Source organism: Pituophis catenifer, unplaced genomic scaffold (genome assembly GCF_029215685.1).
Source record: "Pituophis catenifer annectens isolate HBS135680 unplaced genomic scaffold, rPitCat1.0.hap2 SCAF_1, whole genome shotgun sequence".
NCBI lineage: Eukaryota > Metazoa > Chordata > Lepidosauria > Squamata > Colubridae > Pituophis > Pituophis catenifer.
Genome location: NW_027256881.1, coordinates 224,785,450 through 224,805,765, shown reverse-complemented (window position 1 = coordinate 224,805,765; position 20,316 = coordinate 224,785,450). Strand labels below are relative to the sequence as shown.

General features: G+C 38.4%; 1 protein-coding gene across 1 annotated transcript in view; it reads left to right on the top strand.

The window, feature by feature from the left end:
* SLC15A2 (solute carrier family 15 member 2) overlaps window positions 1–20,316 on the top strand; it is an 86,537-nt gene that overhangs the window by 55,257 nt on the left and 10,964 nt on the right. Inside the window, exons 14-19 of the mRNA XM_070957091.1 lie at window positions 1,157–1,238; window positions 1,508–1,633; window positions 3,124–3,288; window positions 5,685–5,731; window positions 11,875–11,982; window positions 15,460–15,556. Coding sequence (XP_070813192.1) covers window positions 1,157–1,238; window positions 1,508–1,633; window positions 3,124–3,288; window positions 5,685–5,731; window positions 11,875–11,982; window positions 15,460–15,556 — 625 coding nt within the window. The remainder of the gene's footprint in view (window positions 1–1,156; window positions 1,239–1,507; window positions 1,634–3,123; window positions 3,289–5,684; window positions 5,732–11,874; window positions 11,983–15,459; window positions 15,557–20,316) is intronic.

The window sequence follows — 20,316 nt, the reverse complement described above, 5'->3', positions numbered from 1 at the left end:
GAATCATCACCAGCAAAAATATGGCCATAATTGGTTAATGTTGAAGAGATCTTGTCCAATTCACCTTGAGGCTTCCAGACGAGAGGTGGGTTACAGCAGGTTCTGACCAGTTCTGGAGAACCGGTAGTGGAAATTTTGAGTAGTTCGGAGAACCAGTAAATACCACCTCTGGCTGGCCCTGCCCCCATCTATTCTCTGCCTCCCGAATCCCAACTGATTTGGAGGAAATGGGGATTTTGCAGTAACCTTCCCCTGGATTGGGGAGGGAATGGAGATTTTACAGTATTCTTCCCCTGGAATGGGGTGGGAATATACTTTTAACTTTTGCAAGGTTTATGTTTATTCTCTTTCAGCTTCTCCACAATTTAAAACAAACAAGCAAAACAAAGCAGGCTATTTTGCAGGTTTTAGGTCACAGATTCATACAACCTGCCAAGAGAAGCTTTACAAAAGTATTATATTATGCTTTGGAAACCATGGTGGGTGGCTTCCATCTGCTCTGTGAACCTATCAAATTGTAGCTTCATCAACAAATAACAAAATTAAGGAAATCATGCCTTGTATGAACCCAGTTTTTCTTTTCCAACTCTGAATGCAAGCACGTCCTCTGACCCCAATTTATTTTACTGGTCTGAACAACAGGCCAGGATATTTTTCTTCAAGGGCAGGAAATTTTCATTAATTAAAGCATCCTTTTAATATGCCCTTCACCAGCTCTGAGATATTCACCTGCAAATCCCCTCATTTGACTCTTTTTATCATGACAGAACTATTCGAAGATGTGCACTTTATTTCTAATGTCCTTTCAGCTCAATAATCCCACACATTTTTTCTGTCTCACTTCTCAGAAGCAAGCTGGACACAGATCATCAGTTTTGCTTTCCTCCACTTCACACATTAACTAAATGCCAACTCAGTTCTCTCCTCAAAGAGCTATGTGGAACTTAATGGGAATCTTGCAAGCAGGGAGCATTTTTTAAAAATAGCAAATCCATTTGAATAGACCTTGAATATATTCCATATATATTATAGCAACATTCAATTCAAGGATTGCTGGTTTCAGCTGGATCAAATGCATGTGGCTTAAGTGCCGTGATCTCAGACTTGGAGGGTAGCTGTACATTATTCTAATTAAGTTGTATTTATTTACTTTCAGGCCCATTAAAAAGATGGCAACTGGCATGATCCTGGCCAGTCTGGCATTTGCAGCTGCAGCTATTGTGGAACTCAAGATAGAGGTAAGTAGGTAAGATAGGCACAGGGGTAGAGATGCAATTGTTCTACATTTATGCATCATTGGCCATTTTTCTGCTTTGCACTATGTTATTAATTGCTCATCAGTGTGCTAAAAAGACAGTGGGTCCTCTATTTGGAAATGAGGCTGAAGGGTAAAGAACTTGAATCTCTGGACTCTAACCAACCCACTGAAATCTTAATCACTAATAATTTCCCCTCACATGACCATGCATTTTATTTTGCTGTTGACACACTCTTTTCTCTTAATTAGGAAAATGCGATGCCTATCCCAGTTCCCAAAGAAAGCTACATTCAGGTCCTGAATTTAGCAGACAGCGATGTTGAACTGACTATTGAGGGATATGACTTGTTCCGGCAGCCAATTAAACCTTTTCAGGTGATCTGGAGCATTATATGTTTATTTTCTCTTTAACCCAACAACATCCAGTACAAATATTTTTGTTTATTTCAAAGGACAATGCCATTCAATCATATTCAGAGGTAGATCAATTCTGGTTTTATTGTGATTATCGCAGGTTAGTATTTGATGCTATAGATCAAGGTTCCCTAAAATGGTCGGTATTGACCTTCAAGAATCAGTAGGACTATCTAAGGGGGTCATTAAATGGCCGAGGGTCACAAAGACTCAGTAAATGGCTCAGCTGTCAATATTATTGTTACTGTTGCTGTTGTTGTTTATAGTATTATTAAAGTATTATTTATTAAATTATTTTAATAAATATATGTTTGTGGGTCGATGAACAATCTGAAACTTCATGAAGGGATCAATGAACTGAACTGTTCTAGATAGATTTCTTGCATAGATAGTTTCAATAGTAGAGCATATGTGTGGGCATTTGTATCACACTCTCAGATATCAACAATCCCACCTACTCCACAAGGTCCTGAAAGGGAACCACTGAAAGGAACAATTCTCCAGAAAGACTGCTGATCCTTGTTTTAAGGATTGCTGGCATCTTTCATATTTTCCTTGCAACTATTCCTTTTTCTGGTTTCAGCTTGAATGTAGATGAGGGATTAGTATGCTATAATTTTCTCTTAATTCTTCTTATCAAGGGTCAGTTCATAGGTTGTTTCAGTACTGGCCTGTATTGGTTGTTGTTGTTGATGATCATTGGACAGTCAGCCAGATGTTCAGACTGGGTTTGGCATTTTTGTCTACCTATCAAATCCTTACCAAGGACTGGGGATAGGCAGATCTGGATGATCTTACAGATATCATCGCAGGATGGAAGTTGTTCCAAGTAAAGCTGCCTTCTGCAATTGACTGATGGTGAATTTGTCAATGCCAATGATGTTCAAGTGGTGCTCCAGTTATTTTTGGATTGCACCCAAGGCACTTATTACTATTGGTACTACCCTTGCTTGCCTTTGCCACAGTCGTTCTATTTCTATTTGTAGGTCTTTGTATTTTGTTATCTTCTCCAGTTCTTTCTCTTCTATTCTGCTGTCTCCAGGTGCTGAAACATCCACTATCCAGACTTTTTGTCTTTCTTATTGACAATTGTTAAGTCTGGAGTGTTATGTGGCAGGTGCCTATTTGTTTGAATTTGAAAGTCCTAGAGCAATTTAACTTCTTCATTTTCTATGATGATGATGATGATGATGATGATGATGATGATGATGATGATATATGCTGTGATCCACCTAGAAATATTTATTTCATGGAAACTACAAAACCAGACCACCATCTCAGGATTCCTCATATCATCAAGTCTTTAAATGCACATGGGTACACTGATCTAGTGAAACTCAAAACTTATTTTTAATAGAAAAATGCAAAAGTGTGTTTGAAATTTATTCTTCATTACTAAATGAGAAAAACTTCACTGCAGATATAGATTAAAACCTTTTTCTTTTGCTCAGGACCCTACTGAATACTCCAGATTAATTCTCAATAGCGATCAACAACTTCTTCATTTTAAGATACAGCACCAAGGATTATCGTCCACATTTAATCATTCGATCGATGAAAAGTCAGTGAACAGCTTAATTATCTACAAGAGAGGAGGAAACCTAACAACCAATATAGTAAGTTGGAAATAAAATGGGGCCAAAATCAGATATTTGAGAATACAGGCAAATATACTCTGTATGAAGATTCATAGCAAAACCCACCCAATCTTGTTGGTTGATACTTAGCTATTCTAATTCAGTTTCCCAACTAAAATAGTTTATCTACTACATAATTCTAGCCTTCTATAATTAGTCACTAGTCACTTCAAATAGTTACTAGCCTTCTAGAAAACTTTTATACATATTTCTCTCAGCAACCTTGAGGATCCTATGGGAACCCTGGGAAGCCTGCAAGACGGTCGTGTTGTGTTTAGCATGTTGTCCATTTTCTTACAGACTTGGTTTTTTTTATTTCTAATTATTTTTATGTTTATATTTGTTTTTGGTTGTTGTATGCCATCCCAAGTCACATTTATTAGATAGCTGGCTATAAAATACAAGTTTGTGAGGTAAATTAATATTAAATGCATATTCAGTGTCATAGAATCCACACAGTGGTGGGTTTCAAAATTTTTTACTACCAGTTCTGTGGGCATGGCTTGGTGGGTGTGGCATGGCTTGGTGGGTGTGGCTTGGTGGGCGTGGCAGGGGAAGGATACTGTAAAATCTCCATTCCCACCCCACTCCAGGGGAAGGATACTGTAAAATCCCAATTTCCTCCCGATCAGCTGGGACTTGGGAGGCAGACAATAGATGGGGGCGGAGCCAGTCAGAATTTTTACTACCGGTTCTCCGAACTACTCAAAACTTCTGCTACCAGTTCTCCAGAACTGGTCAGAACCTGCTGAAATCCACCTCTGAATCCACAGTATTCCCAAACAAAGATGGAGAATTACGTGAGATATTTTAGAGGAAGCTAGTGCTATTTTCTGATCAGATGTTTAAGTACATCTTTGACAGAAGAACCATAATACTATCACTAAGACATAACCAATGTTCATTTGGTAGGTGAAGATGGATATATGAGTAATCTTTTTGCATTTAAAGTAGTCTTAAAACCTCCTAAGAATGAGGATAATTAACCAGTGGAACAGCTTGCTGTTAGAAGTTGTGGGTGCTTCATCACTGGAAGTTTTTAAGAAGAGGCTGGACAGTTACTTGTCTGAAATGGTATAGGGTTTCCTGCTTGAGCAGGGGATTGGACTAGAGTATTTCCAATATTCCTTCCAGCTCTATTGATTGATTAATTGCATTTTCTCTCATTTCTGAGCTGCTAGACATAATTTAAACTGTCAAATATGACATTGGGAAATTGGAATAAAGCCACTTGGATGAGAAAGCCTAGAAAAATAGTACTAAGAATGTTTTCTCCAAAAGAACTTCTCAAAATTGCAAAAAATCTTTAAATTGGTGAAGCAATAAAACAATTTAGTGATATGTTTGTTTATTCATATTGTTACTAGAAATTTCCAAAAAGATCATTATCAGAATAACTAGACTTTTCTTTGGCAACTGGGAATAACAAAACATCAATGCAAAGCATAGCTCTAGTTTTATAAATAAATCATCAGCCATATTCCTTGTATTAAAGCCAATCGTCATTTCAGCAAACTAAATACTTCTGTTCATATCCCAGTTTAATTAACACTGTTTACATATGAACTTCATGTTGACAGAATAGATCAGATGATTAAGAAAACCGTTTGCTTTTAATATATAAGCAGCAAAACAGAGCCAAAATCATGACAACAATGACAATTGGGACCGTGATGTCCATCAGTAAGCAACATAGCTGTAAAACATGACATCATATGATATGTTGCTTTGCAATGGAAATTCTGGAATTTCTGGCTGCAGTCTTTAAGTGAAACACCATGAGTCATTAAGCAAGGATGTCATGTGGTCACCATTTGTGACCTCCTGCTGCCTTCCCCACTGATGTTGCTTGTGGGAAGACAGCAAAGAAGGTCGCAAATGGTGAACATGTGACCACAGGATGTTGCTACAATAAGTGTCTCTTATTCAGCCCTGTTGTAAGTTCGAAGTCACTGACATGTGGTTGTTAAACAAGCACCACCTGGTACTGAATCATGTCAGAGGATTACCTTGTCTTACAGTTTAGAGGGGTGTGGAAACTCAGCCCACCACTTTTGCCAGTCTAAATAGGACTAACTCAGAATAGAGTAACATATATTGGCAGAACAAGTTCCCACTGCAGGTAGAAAGTAGAGGATTTGGGGCACATGGAGAAAGTATCTCACTTGCTAAGGAGGCTGACAGTCTCTCTTAGGGGTCCTTCTAATGGAGTTCAAGCCACTTACAATTTGATATAAAGTTTCTTGAAAACATCTCCCTCTGTTTACTAGGTTCATATTCTGGACTCATGTTTTTCATTATGGATACTTTGGTAGTTAAGGAAGCTTTCATGTAGGCAGAAATTGTATATTGATTTTCTCTCTCTTTGGTTTTAGATTGAAGACATGCAGAAAAAGCCATCAGAAGGAATGGCAGCGGTGAGGTGTGGACTGACGTTGAATATTGGGGAGGGGATTTTAGATATAACGCCTCAGTTTAACAGAAATGATTAGCTTCTCTCAGCCAGAGGTTGGGCTTCATCCGTGCATTTTGAGAGACACAAAATATAACTAGGTGGTAGTTTTGTTTGTCGTGGCTATATTCATTGGCATAACACACAACAAGTTGGCACAGTAAGGAAAGAATATCCTTATGTTGTTCAAGTGCAGGCTAGGCCATCATCTACTGGGAATGGTTCATCTGATTCTTATATTGAATAGAAAATTGGATTCAATGTCTTAGTTGAATGGGCCTTCTAGAATGGTCTTCTATGGTTACAATGGTCAAAGAAGAATCTATAACTTGCTATGCTACAGATCTTAGCAGCATAGCCAGTATGGTGACAGTTATTAAGCACTGCAGTATAATATTTCAAGGGCCACACATTTCGAGGGCAGGAAATACAAGGTTGTAATGATTGCCAGGAATGGCTTGAAACAGCTCTGAGTATAAGTGGTGTAAAGTGGTATAAATACATGTATTGATTGGGGTCTGATGGGAAATTCTAAGCCAAATGAGCTGCAGCAAAAGTGTTCACCATCTAAAGTGTTCTGGGAGAAATGGAGGAATACTGTCTCATCCAGACTATAATACAGATGATCCTACCAACTTTCAAACTGAAAACTAGTTTAGAACAGAACATTAGAAATGCTTCTCCAATGTGTTTAGAGACATGAAACCATCTATATTTCTGGAATATATCTATCTCCATGTATCTATTTCTATTTCCAGACATGCATAAGGTAAAAGGATGAGGTTTTTTTTTCCAGAATAGTCTTTTCTGTCAAAAAAAAAATATTTTATTCTTTTGAAAAAACCTCCCTCTAAAGTTCTGGAAGAATTTCAAGCCTTCTGGAGAAGATATTCAATAAACCAGCCTCACATCTTATAGATAAATTTTGAGTATAGAGATACATTTTTTTTAGGTTGAACTTGGTTTTATGTTTTGAAAGAAGCTATGAACCTGAGGGCCGCAGTTTCTATGCTTTCTCAGCCTCTTGTTTCTTTCATTCACTAATATGAACAAACAATAACATTTTATTCAATTTGTTGCAGAACATTCTGGGGGAAAAACTGACACCCTTTCAAATGATATCTAGTTTATTGTACCACCCCCAGCTCTGATTTTGCCACTGAACAGACAAAGTAAGAATTTAGAAGGCCATTTTAAAAACTCCTACCCCATCAAAATAATACACTTTATATGCCAGTCCTAAAGAGTGACAAGTTTGCCATATTGCCAATAAAGTTTCTTTATTCATTCATTTGTCTCTGCCGTCTGCCTTGCTTTTAAACTGATTAACCAGATCAACTTTAGTGCAGGCAACTTAGGTTTGGAAAGAATTAATGAAGGAAAGAAGATACCTTTGAGGTTTTAAATAATGGTAGCAATTCAAATCAATGATGTGGAAATTTATCTTCAGTTATTGCAGTAGTATCCTCTCTAGGAGAATATCCTAGTAGCTTTTGACGTTACCTTTTCAATGGAAGAGAAAAAGCGGACAATTCTCAGAGAGCAAGACAGCTCACAGATCTTTGCCATCAGACTTTATAAAGATCTAGAGCAGGGCTGTCAAACTCCTGGCCCACGGGCCAGATTTGTCATGCGCTGGCCACACCCATGCCCAATTTAGTGAAGGGGGGAAATATCCCAATATCACAAGACACTGTCATGATGAGGTGAGTTTGATGTCAGGGTTCCAAGTAACCCCCCCCCCCAAATGAAATAAGACTCCGAGGCTTGAAGTTCCTCAAAGTTCCATTTTATTAGAGATGTCATATTGGCACATCTGGGAAAACCCGAATCTGAAAATTTCCAGGTTTTCCCCACCCAAAGGAAAGTTCAAGTCCCTGCCCAACACCCACAAGTCCAATCAAAGCACTATCCCAACTGGAGATGCCTCCCAGTTCCAGCCTTCCAGGTGCAGGGCAAGATGTCCTTGACTCTCTGAGGAAGGAATGTTATTATGGCTGTATATCACCCTGGCTCCACACAATTCCCCCTTCCCAGTTTTCCACAGTAGTAAATGTGGCAGGCCTGAAGATTCAATGAAAAAGATGGCTTCTAGGCCTGATATTTGACACCCCTGATCTAGAGGAAGGGTATCCAACTTTCACAACTTTAAGATCATGTTAGCTGGGGAATTCTGGGAGTTGAAGTTCACAAGTCTTAAAGTTGCCAAGGCTGGACACCCCTAGTCTAGAGTCAGTTTTTCTCCAGGATCAGAATGTTATCAGCAAAGGTCCTTCCTTGACCAATGACAACAAAGGGCTTCCCAAAAGCATTTCCTGGGCATACCAAAGATTTACAGATTCTCTGCATAATTTATTTGTGTTTAACATTATTGAGAAGACAATAACTGGGAGGAAATAAATATGATCAAGCAGGGCTTGGAGGAGGGGAAAGAGAAAGAGAGGATAATTTTATTCTCTATCTCTCTTCTTTTGGAAGACACCCAGCAGTTTTTTTGGATTTTTGGAAATCTGATCTTGAAGTTTAGTTATCTATCTCAAAAGCCAAAACTGATCAAGGGAACCATTGTCTGAATAAATAAATGCATAAACCTTGCTTAATCCATATTTTCTTTCCATTGTTAGTCTTGACATTGTTATTCTAAAATCCAAAATCCACTTATGGATTATCAGAGATTTCACTGTGCTACAAAATAAAACAATATCTGATCTTTAGAAATGGGCAGTTCCAATTACTGTGTTTCCCTGAAAATAAGACCCTGTCTTATATTTTTTTGAACCCTGAAATAAGCGCTTGGCCTTATTTTCGGGGAGTTATTATTTTGGGGCACGTGGAGTAAGACAGGGCTCCTCTTGCCATTTTACCTGATTTCCAGCTCTGTCTCCCTAACCCTAACCAGAGGAAATGGCAGGGACTGGCTGTGCATGCATTTAAATATTTTTGGGGAGGGCTTATTCGGGGGGGCTTATTTTTGGAGGGCTTATTTTTGGGAAGGGTTTATTTCAGCACATGCGCTCAAAAGCCCGATCGGGCTTATTATCAGGGGATGTCTTATTTTCAGGCAAACACAGTAGAAGCCATTAAGCTGTTACATTTCTTTTGTTTGTTTGTTTTTTTGTTTGTTTGTTTTAATTGCAAAAGGAAGAACTATACCTTTTGCAGGAGCAGAGCAACAATTTGCTATCCTTACCCATTTGCTGATGCTTGTTCACTCATATGGAAAAAGAAGATAACATCATTCTTCTTGTAGAAGGAAGGAAAAAGAGAAAGGGGGGGGGGAAGAATTCCATTTTACACAAGGTTCAACAACTAGGTTGAGGCCTTTGTACTTAACCCCACTTTGGAGATTTGGAATCCATAAGAGAAGGCGATGAGAAATTTCATTAAATTCTGCCAGCAAGTGACTCATCGCTCCATTATAACGTACACTGACCAACAACTGATTTATGAGGTCTCTTCTCTTTCCAGGTCTGCTCTCTCTCTATATATATGATCCTTTAATTGGCAAAAGGAATAGAATCTATGAACTGGAGAGGAATCTGACATAAGCAGAATTTTCAGGCAGCCTCTCTCTGCTCAGAGATCATGGCAATTGGCTGAGAATTACATTGGAGCACTTTGATAGCCTGTCAGTGCAACAAAATCATTTAATTGCATCTCTGTCATGCCTTCTCCATGCTGTGCTGTCTCAATATGTTGGGTTTCAAGTTTGATAATCCATTGGCCATACTGGATGGGGAATTACAGAATGTAAAGCCCAAATGCATATTGTCTGGAGGGTAATAATTTGGGGGAAGTTACTTTATCAAGTGCGGGTATTACTGCAAAATATAAGTCAGAACTAATAGGAACCTCTCCCACCAATAAACTAAACTTAAAGGGATCAGCTGCTTAGGGTTTAGGATTATACATTCATTACAGATAGTCCTCCATTTACGACCACAATTGAGCTCAAAATTTCTATTGTTAAGTGAGACATTTGTTAAGTTAGTTTTGCCGCCTTTCATGACTTTTCTTGCCACAGTTGTTAAGTGAATCACTGCAGTTGATAGGTTAGTAACCCGGTTGTTAACTGAACCTGGCTTCCCCATTGACTTTGCTTGTGAGAAGGTTGCAAAGGATGACCACGTGGCCTTGGGACACAGCAATGGTCATAAATATGAACCAGTTGCCAAGCATTTTAATTTTGATCACATGACTATGGGGATGTGGCAAAGGTCATAACTATAAAAAACAGTCGTAAGTCACATATTTCAGTGCCATTGTAACTTTGAACCAGGGGTGGGTTCTACTTACCTTTACTACCGGTTCTCAATGGGATCGTGAGCATGCGCTGGCTTGGCTCGTGCACGTGCCTTACTTTTGCACATGCGCAGATCACCTATGATGACATCCAGGGTGGTGGGCAGGGTCTCCCACCGGTTTTACTACCGGTTCTTGCAAACCGGTCTGAACCGGGGGCAACCCACCACTGCTTTGAACAGTCAGTAAGCGAACTGTTGTAAGTTGAGGGCTGGCTGTATTTATTTTTGTTTAAATTATTATTAAGCTTCTAGCCTTCCAGTATAGGGAGTTATTTGGGTGGATTCTCAGACTTAATGCTGGACTTATATCAGAAAATTAAATACAATCTGGCATTGCCTGTTCTTTCTCTATTGCCCATGTACTGTTCCACCTACCAGAGCCCATCTGTATAGAGATTTGAGTTGACATAAGATGAGCTGCTGAAGAAAAGAGATTCCTAGTCATGTCCAAATCCATATTTCAGATGATCTTCCCTTCCCATCCTCAATAAGGAAAGTACTTCCTGCCAAAATTCCATAGAGAACATGACCTTTTTACTGCATGCAGTAAATGCAGGCAGACATTCTTTCTCCTGATTAGATACTTTGCTGGTATGCATGCTGTTTACGTTTTCAATATCAGCATATTATTCAGGAGCTCTCTTATTTCCCCCTGACTTTTCTCAATGGCTAGATTTTTCAAATTTCTTCATATATATAATTTTTTATTAAAACTTTTCAACAAGAAGATAAAAGCTAACACAAACTAATAGTAAGGGAGAAAAAATAAAAAGAAAGAAGTCAAAGAAAAAGCAAAAAGTGCAAGAATAGAGAAAAGTTGAAGAAAAAATAGAAAAGAAAGCAAAATAAAAGAGTAGCTTCTGATAGTCTTCACAGCAAAGCACAGATATATTTTGACCTCTCTTTCCAAAGTTACATCATATTAGTCTTCTTTCTATTATCTATTCTGTCTAATCATCAAAACTTTATATCCCAAGGTCAATTTTTTTTCATTTTTATAGAAAAAGTCCACAAGAGCTTCCAGTCATCAATAAATGTAGATAATGTCTCTTCTCTAATCTAAGAAGTGAATTATCCATTTCAGCAAAATCTGTCAACTTTGCCAATTCTGTCAAGAGGTTAAGTAGTTATGAGTTCTTAATGTATTGATTAACCTTTCATTCATGCCAACCCCCCCAAAAAAAATTCTTGGGTTTTTTTTAATCGCAGTTGAGTCTTCTGGTGTTGAATTTAACTCTTAATATCAGAAGAATGGAACTCCTATCTAACAGAGTGAATGTTGATTTAATGATTAGGAAAGAATAATTACATAAAGATTAGAGAAAAGTCATAAAGGAGAATCATGTTTAGTCTTCTCTGTCCCTCTCTTTCTCTGTCTGTCTTCCTTTCTCTCTCTCTCTCTCTCTCTCTCTCTCTCTCTCCCCTCCCCCTCCCTCTCTCTCTCCCTACCTGCCTCTACCTGCCTCTCTCTCTCTCCCTCCTCCTCCCACTCTCCCCCGCTCTCCCTCTTCTCCCACCCATAGTTTCCCCCCCCCTTAATTAATGTTCTTCTGAATGTTTTTAGATGAGAGTACAATTTCCACTTTCTTCCAAGGAAGGACATAATGCTGCACTATCTTAAGGATATATCATACCTATATAAGGACAGGGAAACACTTATCAGTTTGTAGACTTTCGGTTAGCAATCTTAATTCTCAAAACTGGAGATGTAGATGAATCCCTCTTTAACTGTATGCTTCTGGTCAACTATTGGATGCTTCCTTTTGTTTTATTCCTTTTCTGTCATGATGAAATCAAGTTTATTTACAGGTTCATTAATACCTTGGAATGGGATGTCAGCATCACTCTTGGTGAGGAGTTCACCACTGTTAACAAAAGTTATGGCGTTTCAGATTACAGGATCCTGCCAAGGGGAAGGTGAGTGTGAGAGACTCTGAGAGATAAGAAATAAATAGGAGAAATTATAGACATTGAGACCAATGAAAGGGAGAAGAGTTCATTAGCGGTTTTCATCATAAATAGCAGCTCAGTCCAGGCTACAAAAATCCTGGAAAGAAGAGATTCAAAATGTTCAGAGACTGATGCCTTAGTGCAGGGGTCTCCAACCTTGGCAACTTTAAGACTTGCGGATTTCAACTCCCAGAGTTCCTTAGCCAGCTAGCTGAGGAATTCTGGGAGTTGAAGTCCACAAGTCTTAAAGTTGCCAGGGTTGGAGACCCCTGCTTTAGTGAACTCTCTAAGAGGACTGAGGGTTTGTACTTCACTTTCCAAGATTACCCTTACCCTTAATCCTTGTATTAAAACTCCTTATTCAAGTCTGTGTATTTCTTGCTTCCTTGTTCATGCCCTGTAAAATGGGACTTGATAGCGGGATTCTATGAAAATTCCCATGAATTTTCCCCGACTCTAATACATATTCTATTTTCTGACTGGTATTGTATCTTGGACTTTGATTAATACACAACAGAAATGGAGAAACTTCTATTTAAGAGCTCTTTCTTGGAAGCACAGTTCAAGCAAAGCCAAAGTTTGTGGGAATAATCATTCCATTTCTGTAATGTGCTGTGAGAATAACCTTGGGGGACTGGAGGAGAATCCGCAACCTAGACATCAATCTGAGGAATGAAATCCAAAGCAAATGAATTCAAAGGAGGAATGGAGGTGAAGCTAGTATCTCCAAAGGAACATTCCTTGGTTGTCTGGAAAGTAAAGGCACAGGAGAGAAGTAGTTCTTTCAGACTTGCAAGATTCTGTTACTATAACCTTAGTACTCATGGTTCTGGTTTCTTGTCTGAAAAAGAGCTGACAATTTTTGATATCCTTCTTTCCTTTTCTCTATATCTCAAACATCAGGCTGTAGAAAAGGGACAGATATTTCTTACTACAAGTCTAATTGCTCGCAAAAAGATTTTAATTCCCCCAAGGCCTGCATGAAGCCAAAGGTTGCTTATTCATGGTAATGGGGGGTGGTGGGTGGGGGGGGGGAAATCAATTTTCAGATGAATGGAACAATTAAGACAAAAAGAATGTGGCCTTGCAAAGTCGAGTTTACAGTGGTCCCTTGTAATTTTTTATTAGAACATTCCCATTGCATCTCTATATGCAAATCTTTATTTTTCTATCTAAGACCATTGTTCTTGTAGATAATAGAAGGACAGGAAGTAACCTGTCTATTATGTTATTTCTTAGGCATTCATTATTTCCTTTCTGAAATGTATAAATATGAGTGTATCTCTTTGTCTGCAGGAGTGTGTCCCTTTTGAAGGAGAACTCCTCCAGTATGTAATGTCTAAGAAAACACAGCAGTGAGCCTCGGTTATTTGCTTATCCTCCGTTTTGATTCCACACTAGACATATTATTTTGGTTCTCCCTGACCATATCTATTTATATTCAGACTCACTTTTATAACTCTTCATGAATGAATGGCTATAGACTCTAGGGAAAGAGAGGCCCGGGAAGAAGCTGTACATTTAATAGATGGCCTTGCTCCACCAAGGCAATAGTCTTCTTTTTACTTGTGCGTTGACCTTGATAAATGCTGGGTAAAGCTAAAATAATTGGGTGGATAATGGGAAGTCTCAAACATCATTTCCCAAAAGTCCTCTTGGTTTTATACATCTGGACTCCTTTTTCTACTTAGCATAATTGCTTGCTAGTTATTACTCAAGATAGATAGTTACCATCTATCTTCCAGGAGGATACTTTTAGCTGGTATCCCCCACCATAATCCTGGGATGTGAAATAGATAGAGACCCTATAGCTCCATGATGGCGAATCTATGGCATGTGTGCCAGAGGTGGCACGCAGCACCCTCTCTGTGGGCATGCGAACCGTCACACCAGTTCAGCTCTGCCATGCATGTGCGTGCATCTCCTGCTGGCCAGCTGGTCTTTGGGTCTCTCCCGCCCATTGTATGTATGTATGTATGTATGTATGTATGTATGTATGTATGTATGTATTTTTCTTCAACCGGGTATTTTCCTCTACCTTCTATGGGGAGGGAATATATGGTAAGGGTGTGGCTAACTGATGAGGATCAACCAGTCCGAAATAGATCTATATTAGTCTCCCAATAGGCAGCAAAATGCTTCCTTGCTGTCTGAAGAAGCCTAGGATAGTGGATGTGATTTCACTGAGCTATGGCTGCAAACTTGGTTACGTAGGAAAATACCCGGTTGAAGAAAAATGCACACAAAACCTACGACAAAAGAAGAAAGCCTATCTATCTATCTATCTATCTATCTATCTATCTATCTATCTATCTCAGGGGTGAAATGATCCCGGCTCAGACCGGATCACCCGATCCAGTAGCGATGGAGGCGGGTGGTTTGAAGAACCGGTAGCAAAAATCCCTGCCCCCCCCCATACTCAGCTGAGCCGCACAATCATCAGAGGCTTTTTTTTTTTACTTTTAAAAGCATTTTTTCTACAACCTCTTTGGCCAAAAAAAGTCACCACTGCCCAGGTACACTGTATTAGATAAATGTTCTGTCCTCCAAATAAAACAGCAGCTTCATGTCTCTCATTTAGAATCATTTTTTTCCTCACATGATTTCCTCCAAATATATCAATTGTTTTACATAATTCAGTCTTTCATTCACAAGTGGTAAAGAAAATTATGAAGATTGGGAAGGGGGGGGAGAAGAAACTTTATACTACAATTTACTGCTTCTATTTGCCCTACCAAAAGAAAAGATTAGGCTGTACAGGAAAGGATATACGGTATTCAATTCTTTGCAGGAAGATACAGGGCTAGATTTTCTAGCTGATTATGTTTGTCATTATAATCATTCTATATCTGAAAAGGGGAAACAAGAGAGATTGTGCTCTTGTTTGGAGATGCACAGATGTTTGGTAAACAAAGTATATCAGTGGAGGCTACTGATTGTCCTTCAAAACTGTTGCCCAGGGTCATTTATCATTGTTCTTCTCCATTTAGGTCTACTAACTAAAAAGCTCTCTAACTGAACCTAGGACCACTTCCCTGCAAAACAATGAACTACATTCTCTTCCTTTTTCTGAGAGAATATGTGACTGATGTACCTACCCAGCTACTGAATACTCTGCTACATTGATAGGGGACCTGTTACTCTTCCAAAGTTGAATTAAAATTTCCTTTAGTCCCAGATAGTATGTACACTAACCAGTGTGCTGGACTAACACTAGAAAATAGAGGATTTTATGTCACCAAGATACCAGGAAACAAATAATTAAACAATAATGGCAATTTAGAGTACAGTGTAAAATAGATTCTGATCCCAAGAAACTTTGTAGATACTTATTATAGACTGAAAACATGTCCCCAATTATTCATTGATCAGCTTGAAGATATTTTTAATGGCTCCGCCTAGGAGAAGCTAACCAGGAACTACTGTTTTCCTTTCTATATTAAGGTACAACAATGCAAAATTCCAAACGAGAGCAGAAGTATCTGCCCTGAAGCTTGACCTTCTAGATTTTGGAGCTTCATACACAGTTGTCCTAACACAAGTAAGTTGTCTTTTGAATATATATGCTTTTTCTCTTCCTATTCAGATATATATAGATATATATTAACACCATGTAACCGGAAATAGTGCAATTGTACTGTAATTCTTTAATAATAAAAATTAAAAAAAAAATCTATTTTATTTCTCAAAAAAGCAAAACAAAAAACCATATGGATAAGATTAGGCTGCAAACAAATGAGACCTTCATATTACAAGCATTATCCAAAGATTTTTATGCAAATACAACAATTGATATACCAAAAGTTAGGAACTTCTAAGTCCTACAGAAATCAGAACGAAAAAAGCCATATACATACAGTATAATTCTCCTGCTGTCATCAGTAAAAGTTTGGATAAAATTCTAAGCACATTTTCTTGAGAATGCATCAAATGCAGATCGAGTATGATCATCTGTCATAGACGAGCAAATGTATAGATTCATTGGCTCCAGCCTTATTGTTTTAAATATTTCATTTTATGGCTTAACACTCTCAAAGAGAAATCACAATGATCATTCCCACTGTTATGTTCAGAATATTCTGAGAAAATGCAGATGACATTCATTACTGCATTGCTTTGCCTTCATTTTTTGTTTTCAGCATTAGACGTCTGATAATTTCTACCTCTTGTGCTGCATCATTGTAAGATCAAATGGATGGGCCCCACAGCAAGCATTGGGACGGCCTGGATGATAGCTTGACCAGGGCCTTTCCAAATGTGGCAGCAACCATGAAAAATATCAATTTATTTGCATTGTGCCTAAACGTGCCCTGCCCTTAATAGGGAAGGTATTCATTTTTAATCATTTGGTTGCTTTGTTGATTGAACTGAAATATGTGGACTAGAAAAAAGAATGGCATACTGGGGCGATGATCCTTTGTCAAGCTGGGATCAAAACCCACTGAGCATAGCACAGGAGGATTATTTTCTGGATAAATGTGCACTAGATTGAGTTACAAACCTATCAGTTTATGGAAAAATAAACAGCTTGATGAACAGATGAATGGATAAACACATGGGCGGCTAGATATAATAGTCTCTTTCTTTTAATAGAAAACTCAATTCTGACTTCAAACAGATGAGTATAAAAAAGAGGGAAAGATGAGCAAAGGCTACCTGGAAAAAATTAAACTTCCTCCTAGAAATCTTGTGGGCCTGACAAAGATTGTCCTCTGTCTCTATTTTTTTTTCTAACTATTTGATGCTTTATTATTTGTCCTCTAAAGCCTTCTAAACTGCTTCCAACTTCTCAGCAGAGAATTCAAGCCTGGCCAATCTCATCTTCTAAGTTGAAAATCAGCCCCGGTGATTTATTTGCACACTTATTCATTACTGATAGAACTTACTGTTGAGGTTTGGCAAACAGAACCTTTTATTTCAATAAGTGTTTGCCAAGACCACAGAAGCAACCACCAAAACCATGTATAAGACTAGGCAATCTGACATTCTATATGAAGACTATAGACTCAGGACTGAAGCACAATGACTTTAAAAAAATAATAATCAGGATTTATATGAGCCGTGGTGGCGCAGTGGTTAGAATGCAATACCCCAGACTACTTATGCTGACTGCCGGCCATGGTTAGAATGCAATATTGCAGGCTAACTCACTACTCATTTCCAGGAGTTTAATTCTGACTCAGCCTTCCATCCTTCTGAGGTCAGTAAAATGAGGACCCAGATTGTTGGGGGCAATATGTGGACTCTGTAAACAGCTTAGAGAGAGCTGTAAAGCACTGTGAAGCGGTATTTAAGTCTAAGTGCTATTGCTATTCAGCATTCAAGTTCTTGTACAGCATTGTAGGGATGTCAATTACAGTGCTTACATGTGCTTCATTGATTTTGAAAAAGCATTTGATAAAATAATGGAATAGAATAGAATAGAATTTTTTATTGGCCAAGTGTGATTGGACACACAAGGAATTTGTCTTGGTGCCTAGGCTCTCAGTGTACATAAAAAAGATACGTTCATCAAGAATCATAAGGTACAACACTTAATGATAGTCATAGGGTACAAATAAGCAATCAGGAAACAATATCAATATAAATCGTAAGGATACAAGCAACAAAATTACAGTCATACAGTCATAAGTGGAAGGAGATGGGTGCTGGGAACGATGAGAAGATTAATAGTAGTGCAGACTTAGTAAATAGTTTGACAGTGTTGAGGGAATTATTTGTTTAGCAGAGTGATGGCATTTGGGGAAAAAACTGTTCTTGTGTCTAGTTGTTTTGGTGTGCAGTGCTCTATAGCGTCATTTTGAGGATAGGAGTTGAAACAGTTTATGTCCAAGATGTGAGGGGTCTGTAAATATTTTTTGATTCGTGCAGTATACAGGTCCTCAATGGAAGGCAGGTTGGTAGCAATTGTTTTTTCTGCAGTTCTAATTATCCTCTGAAGTCTGTGTCTGTCTTGTTGGGTTGCAGAGCAAGACACAGCAAGCTATTACAAATCCAGAAACAAGTGGGACTAGATGACAAAGACATCCAAATCATAAAGAATTTATATTGACATCAGGTAGCAAATGTGAGACTAGGCCAAAAATACTCAGATGATGCAGAAATACGAAGAGGGGTCAGACAGGGATGTATTCTGCCTCCACTGTTGTTCAATATCTACTCTGAGTCAATCTTCAACAAAGCAGTAGAAAACATTGATGCTGGCATCAAAGTAAATGGTGTTTGGATCAACAATTTAAGATATGCTGATGATACACTTCTGCTTGCCATGAAGCATGAAGACCTTCAGCTCCTCATCAAAAGAGTCACAGAAATATCTGTAAAATATGGTTTGAAGCTTAACACCTTAAAAACCAAGATCATGATCATCAGCAAACAACCCATTAATTTACCACCAATAACTTTGGAAGGAAGACCACTAGAAAAAGTGGAAAGGATCACGTACCTCGGTTCTAATTTACATGTAAACTGGGACATGACCACTGAAGTAAAGACAAGGATAGAGAAAGCACGAACAGCATTCTTCAAAATGAAGAAGGTCTTCTGCAGCCATGACATAAGCCTAAATTTGAAAATCAGGATTGGCAGATGTTTCATCTTTTCTATCCTGCTCTACGGAGTAGAGAGTTGGTCTCTGACAGAAAGCCACTTGAAGAGACTAGAAGCATTTGAAATGTGGATTTAAAGGCAGCTGTCACATATAAGCTAGGTTGACAAAATCAGAAACAAGGAGGTGATAAGCCACCTGGGAAAGACAAGGCAAATAATCAAAACTATTAAAAAGCAAAAGTTAGAATATTTTGGACATGTGATGTGACCCCCGGAAAAATACGGCATACATCACTTAATCCTCCAGGAAAAGATTGAAGGTAAACGAGATCCAGGCAGAAGAAGAACATTATGCCTTCAAAATCTAAGGGACTGGTTTGGAGAAAACTCACAGCACTTTTTCGTGCAGCTGTTGATAAAAATAGGATTACCAATATGATCACCAATGTCCGAGGATGGATATGGCACAAGAAGAAGAAGAAGCTATTGCTATTGCTATTTAGATATTCCAAGTAGACTTGGAACCAAGCCCTACAGTCTATTGTTGATAGCCTATTGTTGGATTCCTAAGTAAATCCACTGATTAACTTCCTATTGAAATTAATCAAAATTTTAAAAGAAAGTCTTGAAATTATGGATTCAAGAAAAGTCTTGACATGAAGACTATCTGTACTTTGAAAAATGACCTTGGGGTTCATTGGAATTTTGTATCTAACAAGAGCATCAAGGAAACATTATTGAATCAACTAAAGAAACCTAAGCCAAATGACGATCAATACAGCCTTGGGGCATCAATTGAATGAAGACATATTTTTTGACTGGCTGGATTCTCCTGTCAATCAATTTCACTTCAGGTTTCTGAAAGCTAGTATTGTGCAAGAGGGAGAAATATTTCTCTATATACACTTTCTATACACAACGCCTTCTCCAATAAACTCAAATCACTCACTTTTATTTCCCCTAAGTTCTGAAGTTCTAAAAGCTTTGTCTTTCATATAGAGAAATAGATCTCTCAAATTGCAAAAATTAGATATTTCATACAGAAATTGTTCCCTTGCTGGGCATTAGGTTTCTAATACTTTACAGAAGCTGCAGTGTGAACACATATTATACACATGTGACCTATAAAAGGTTGTTGGATTCTAACTTCTATCAATGATAAAGGATAATAGGACAACATCTGAGAGAAAATATATCCCATTCTGGTGCGTTTATTAGTCATTCATAGTAACTATTTGTGTTGGATATTGAAACAACCTTTGCCTGCAAATAATCATATTTTGGACTGGGCAAAAATTTCAGAACTTTTAAGTAATTGCACCTTAATTTTTGTAAAGTTATGTGCATTACACCAGTGGTGGGCTGCAACTGGTTTAACAACTGGTTCTGTGAGTCCATGCTTTGTGTGCACACACACGCTTCAAACACGCACCTGTGCTTCGCAGCTTTCAAAATACAGCAATTTGAAGCTCAGCTGCTTACCTTCTATGGCAGCCCTGGTAAGTAGAACAGCAGAGGCACGGAAATCAGCTGTGCCGCGTGAATCAGCTGAATCAGAAAGAAGGAAATATAGGACAGGATAGGGTGGGGGCGGGTGGGCAGGGCCAGCTGATCGTCGGAACTACACCCAGAGGAAAGGGGAATCTAGATTAAAAAGACTGTGATTAACCAAGAGTTCATTAGCATATCTCAGGATGGTAAAACACTGCCATCCGATTTGGCCCATTTTTAATTTTCTCCTGGTAATATTTC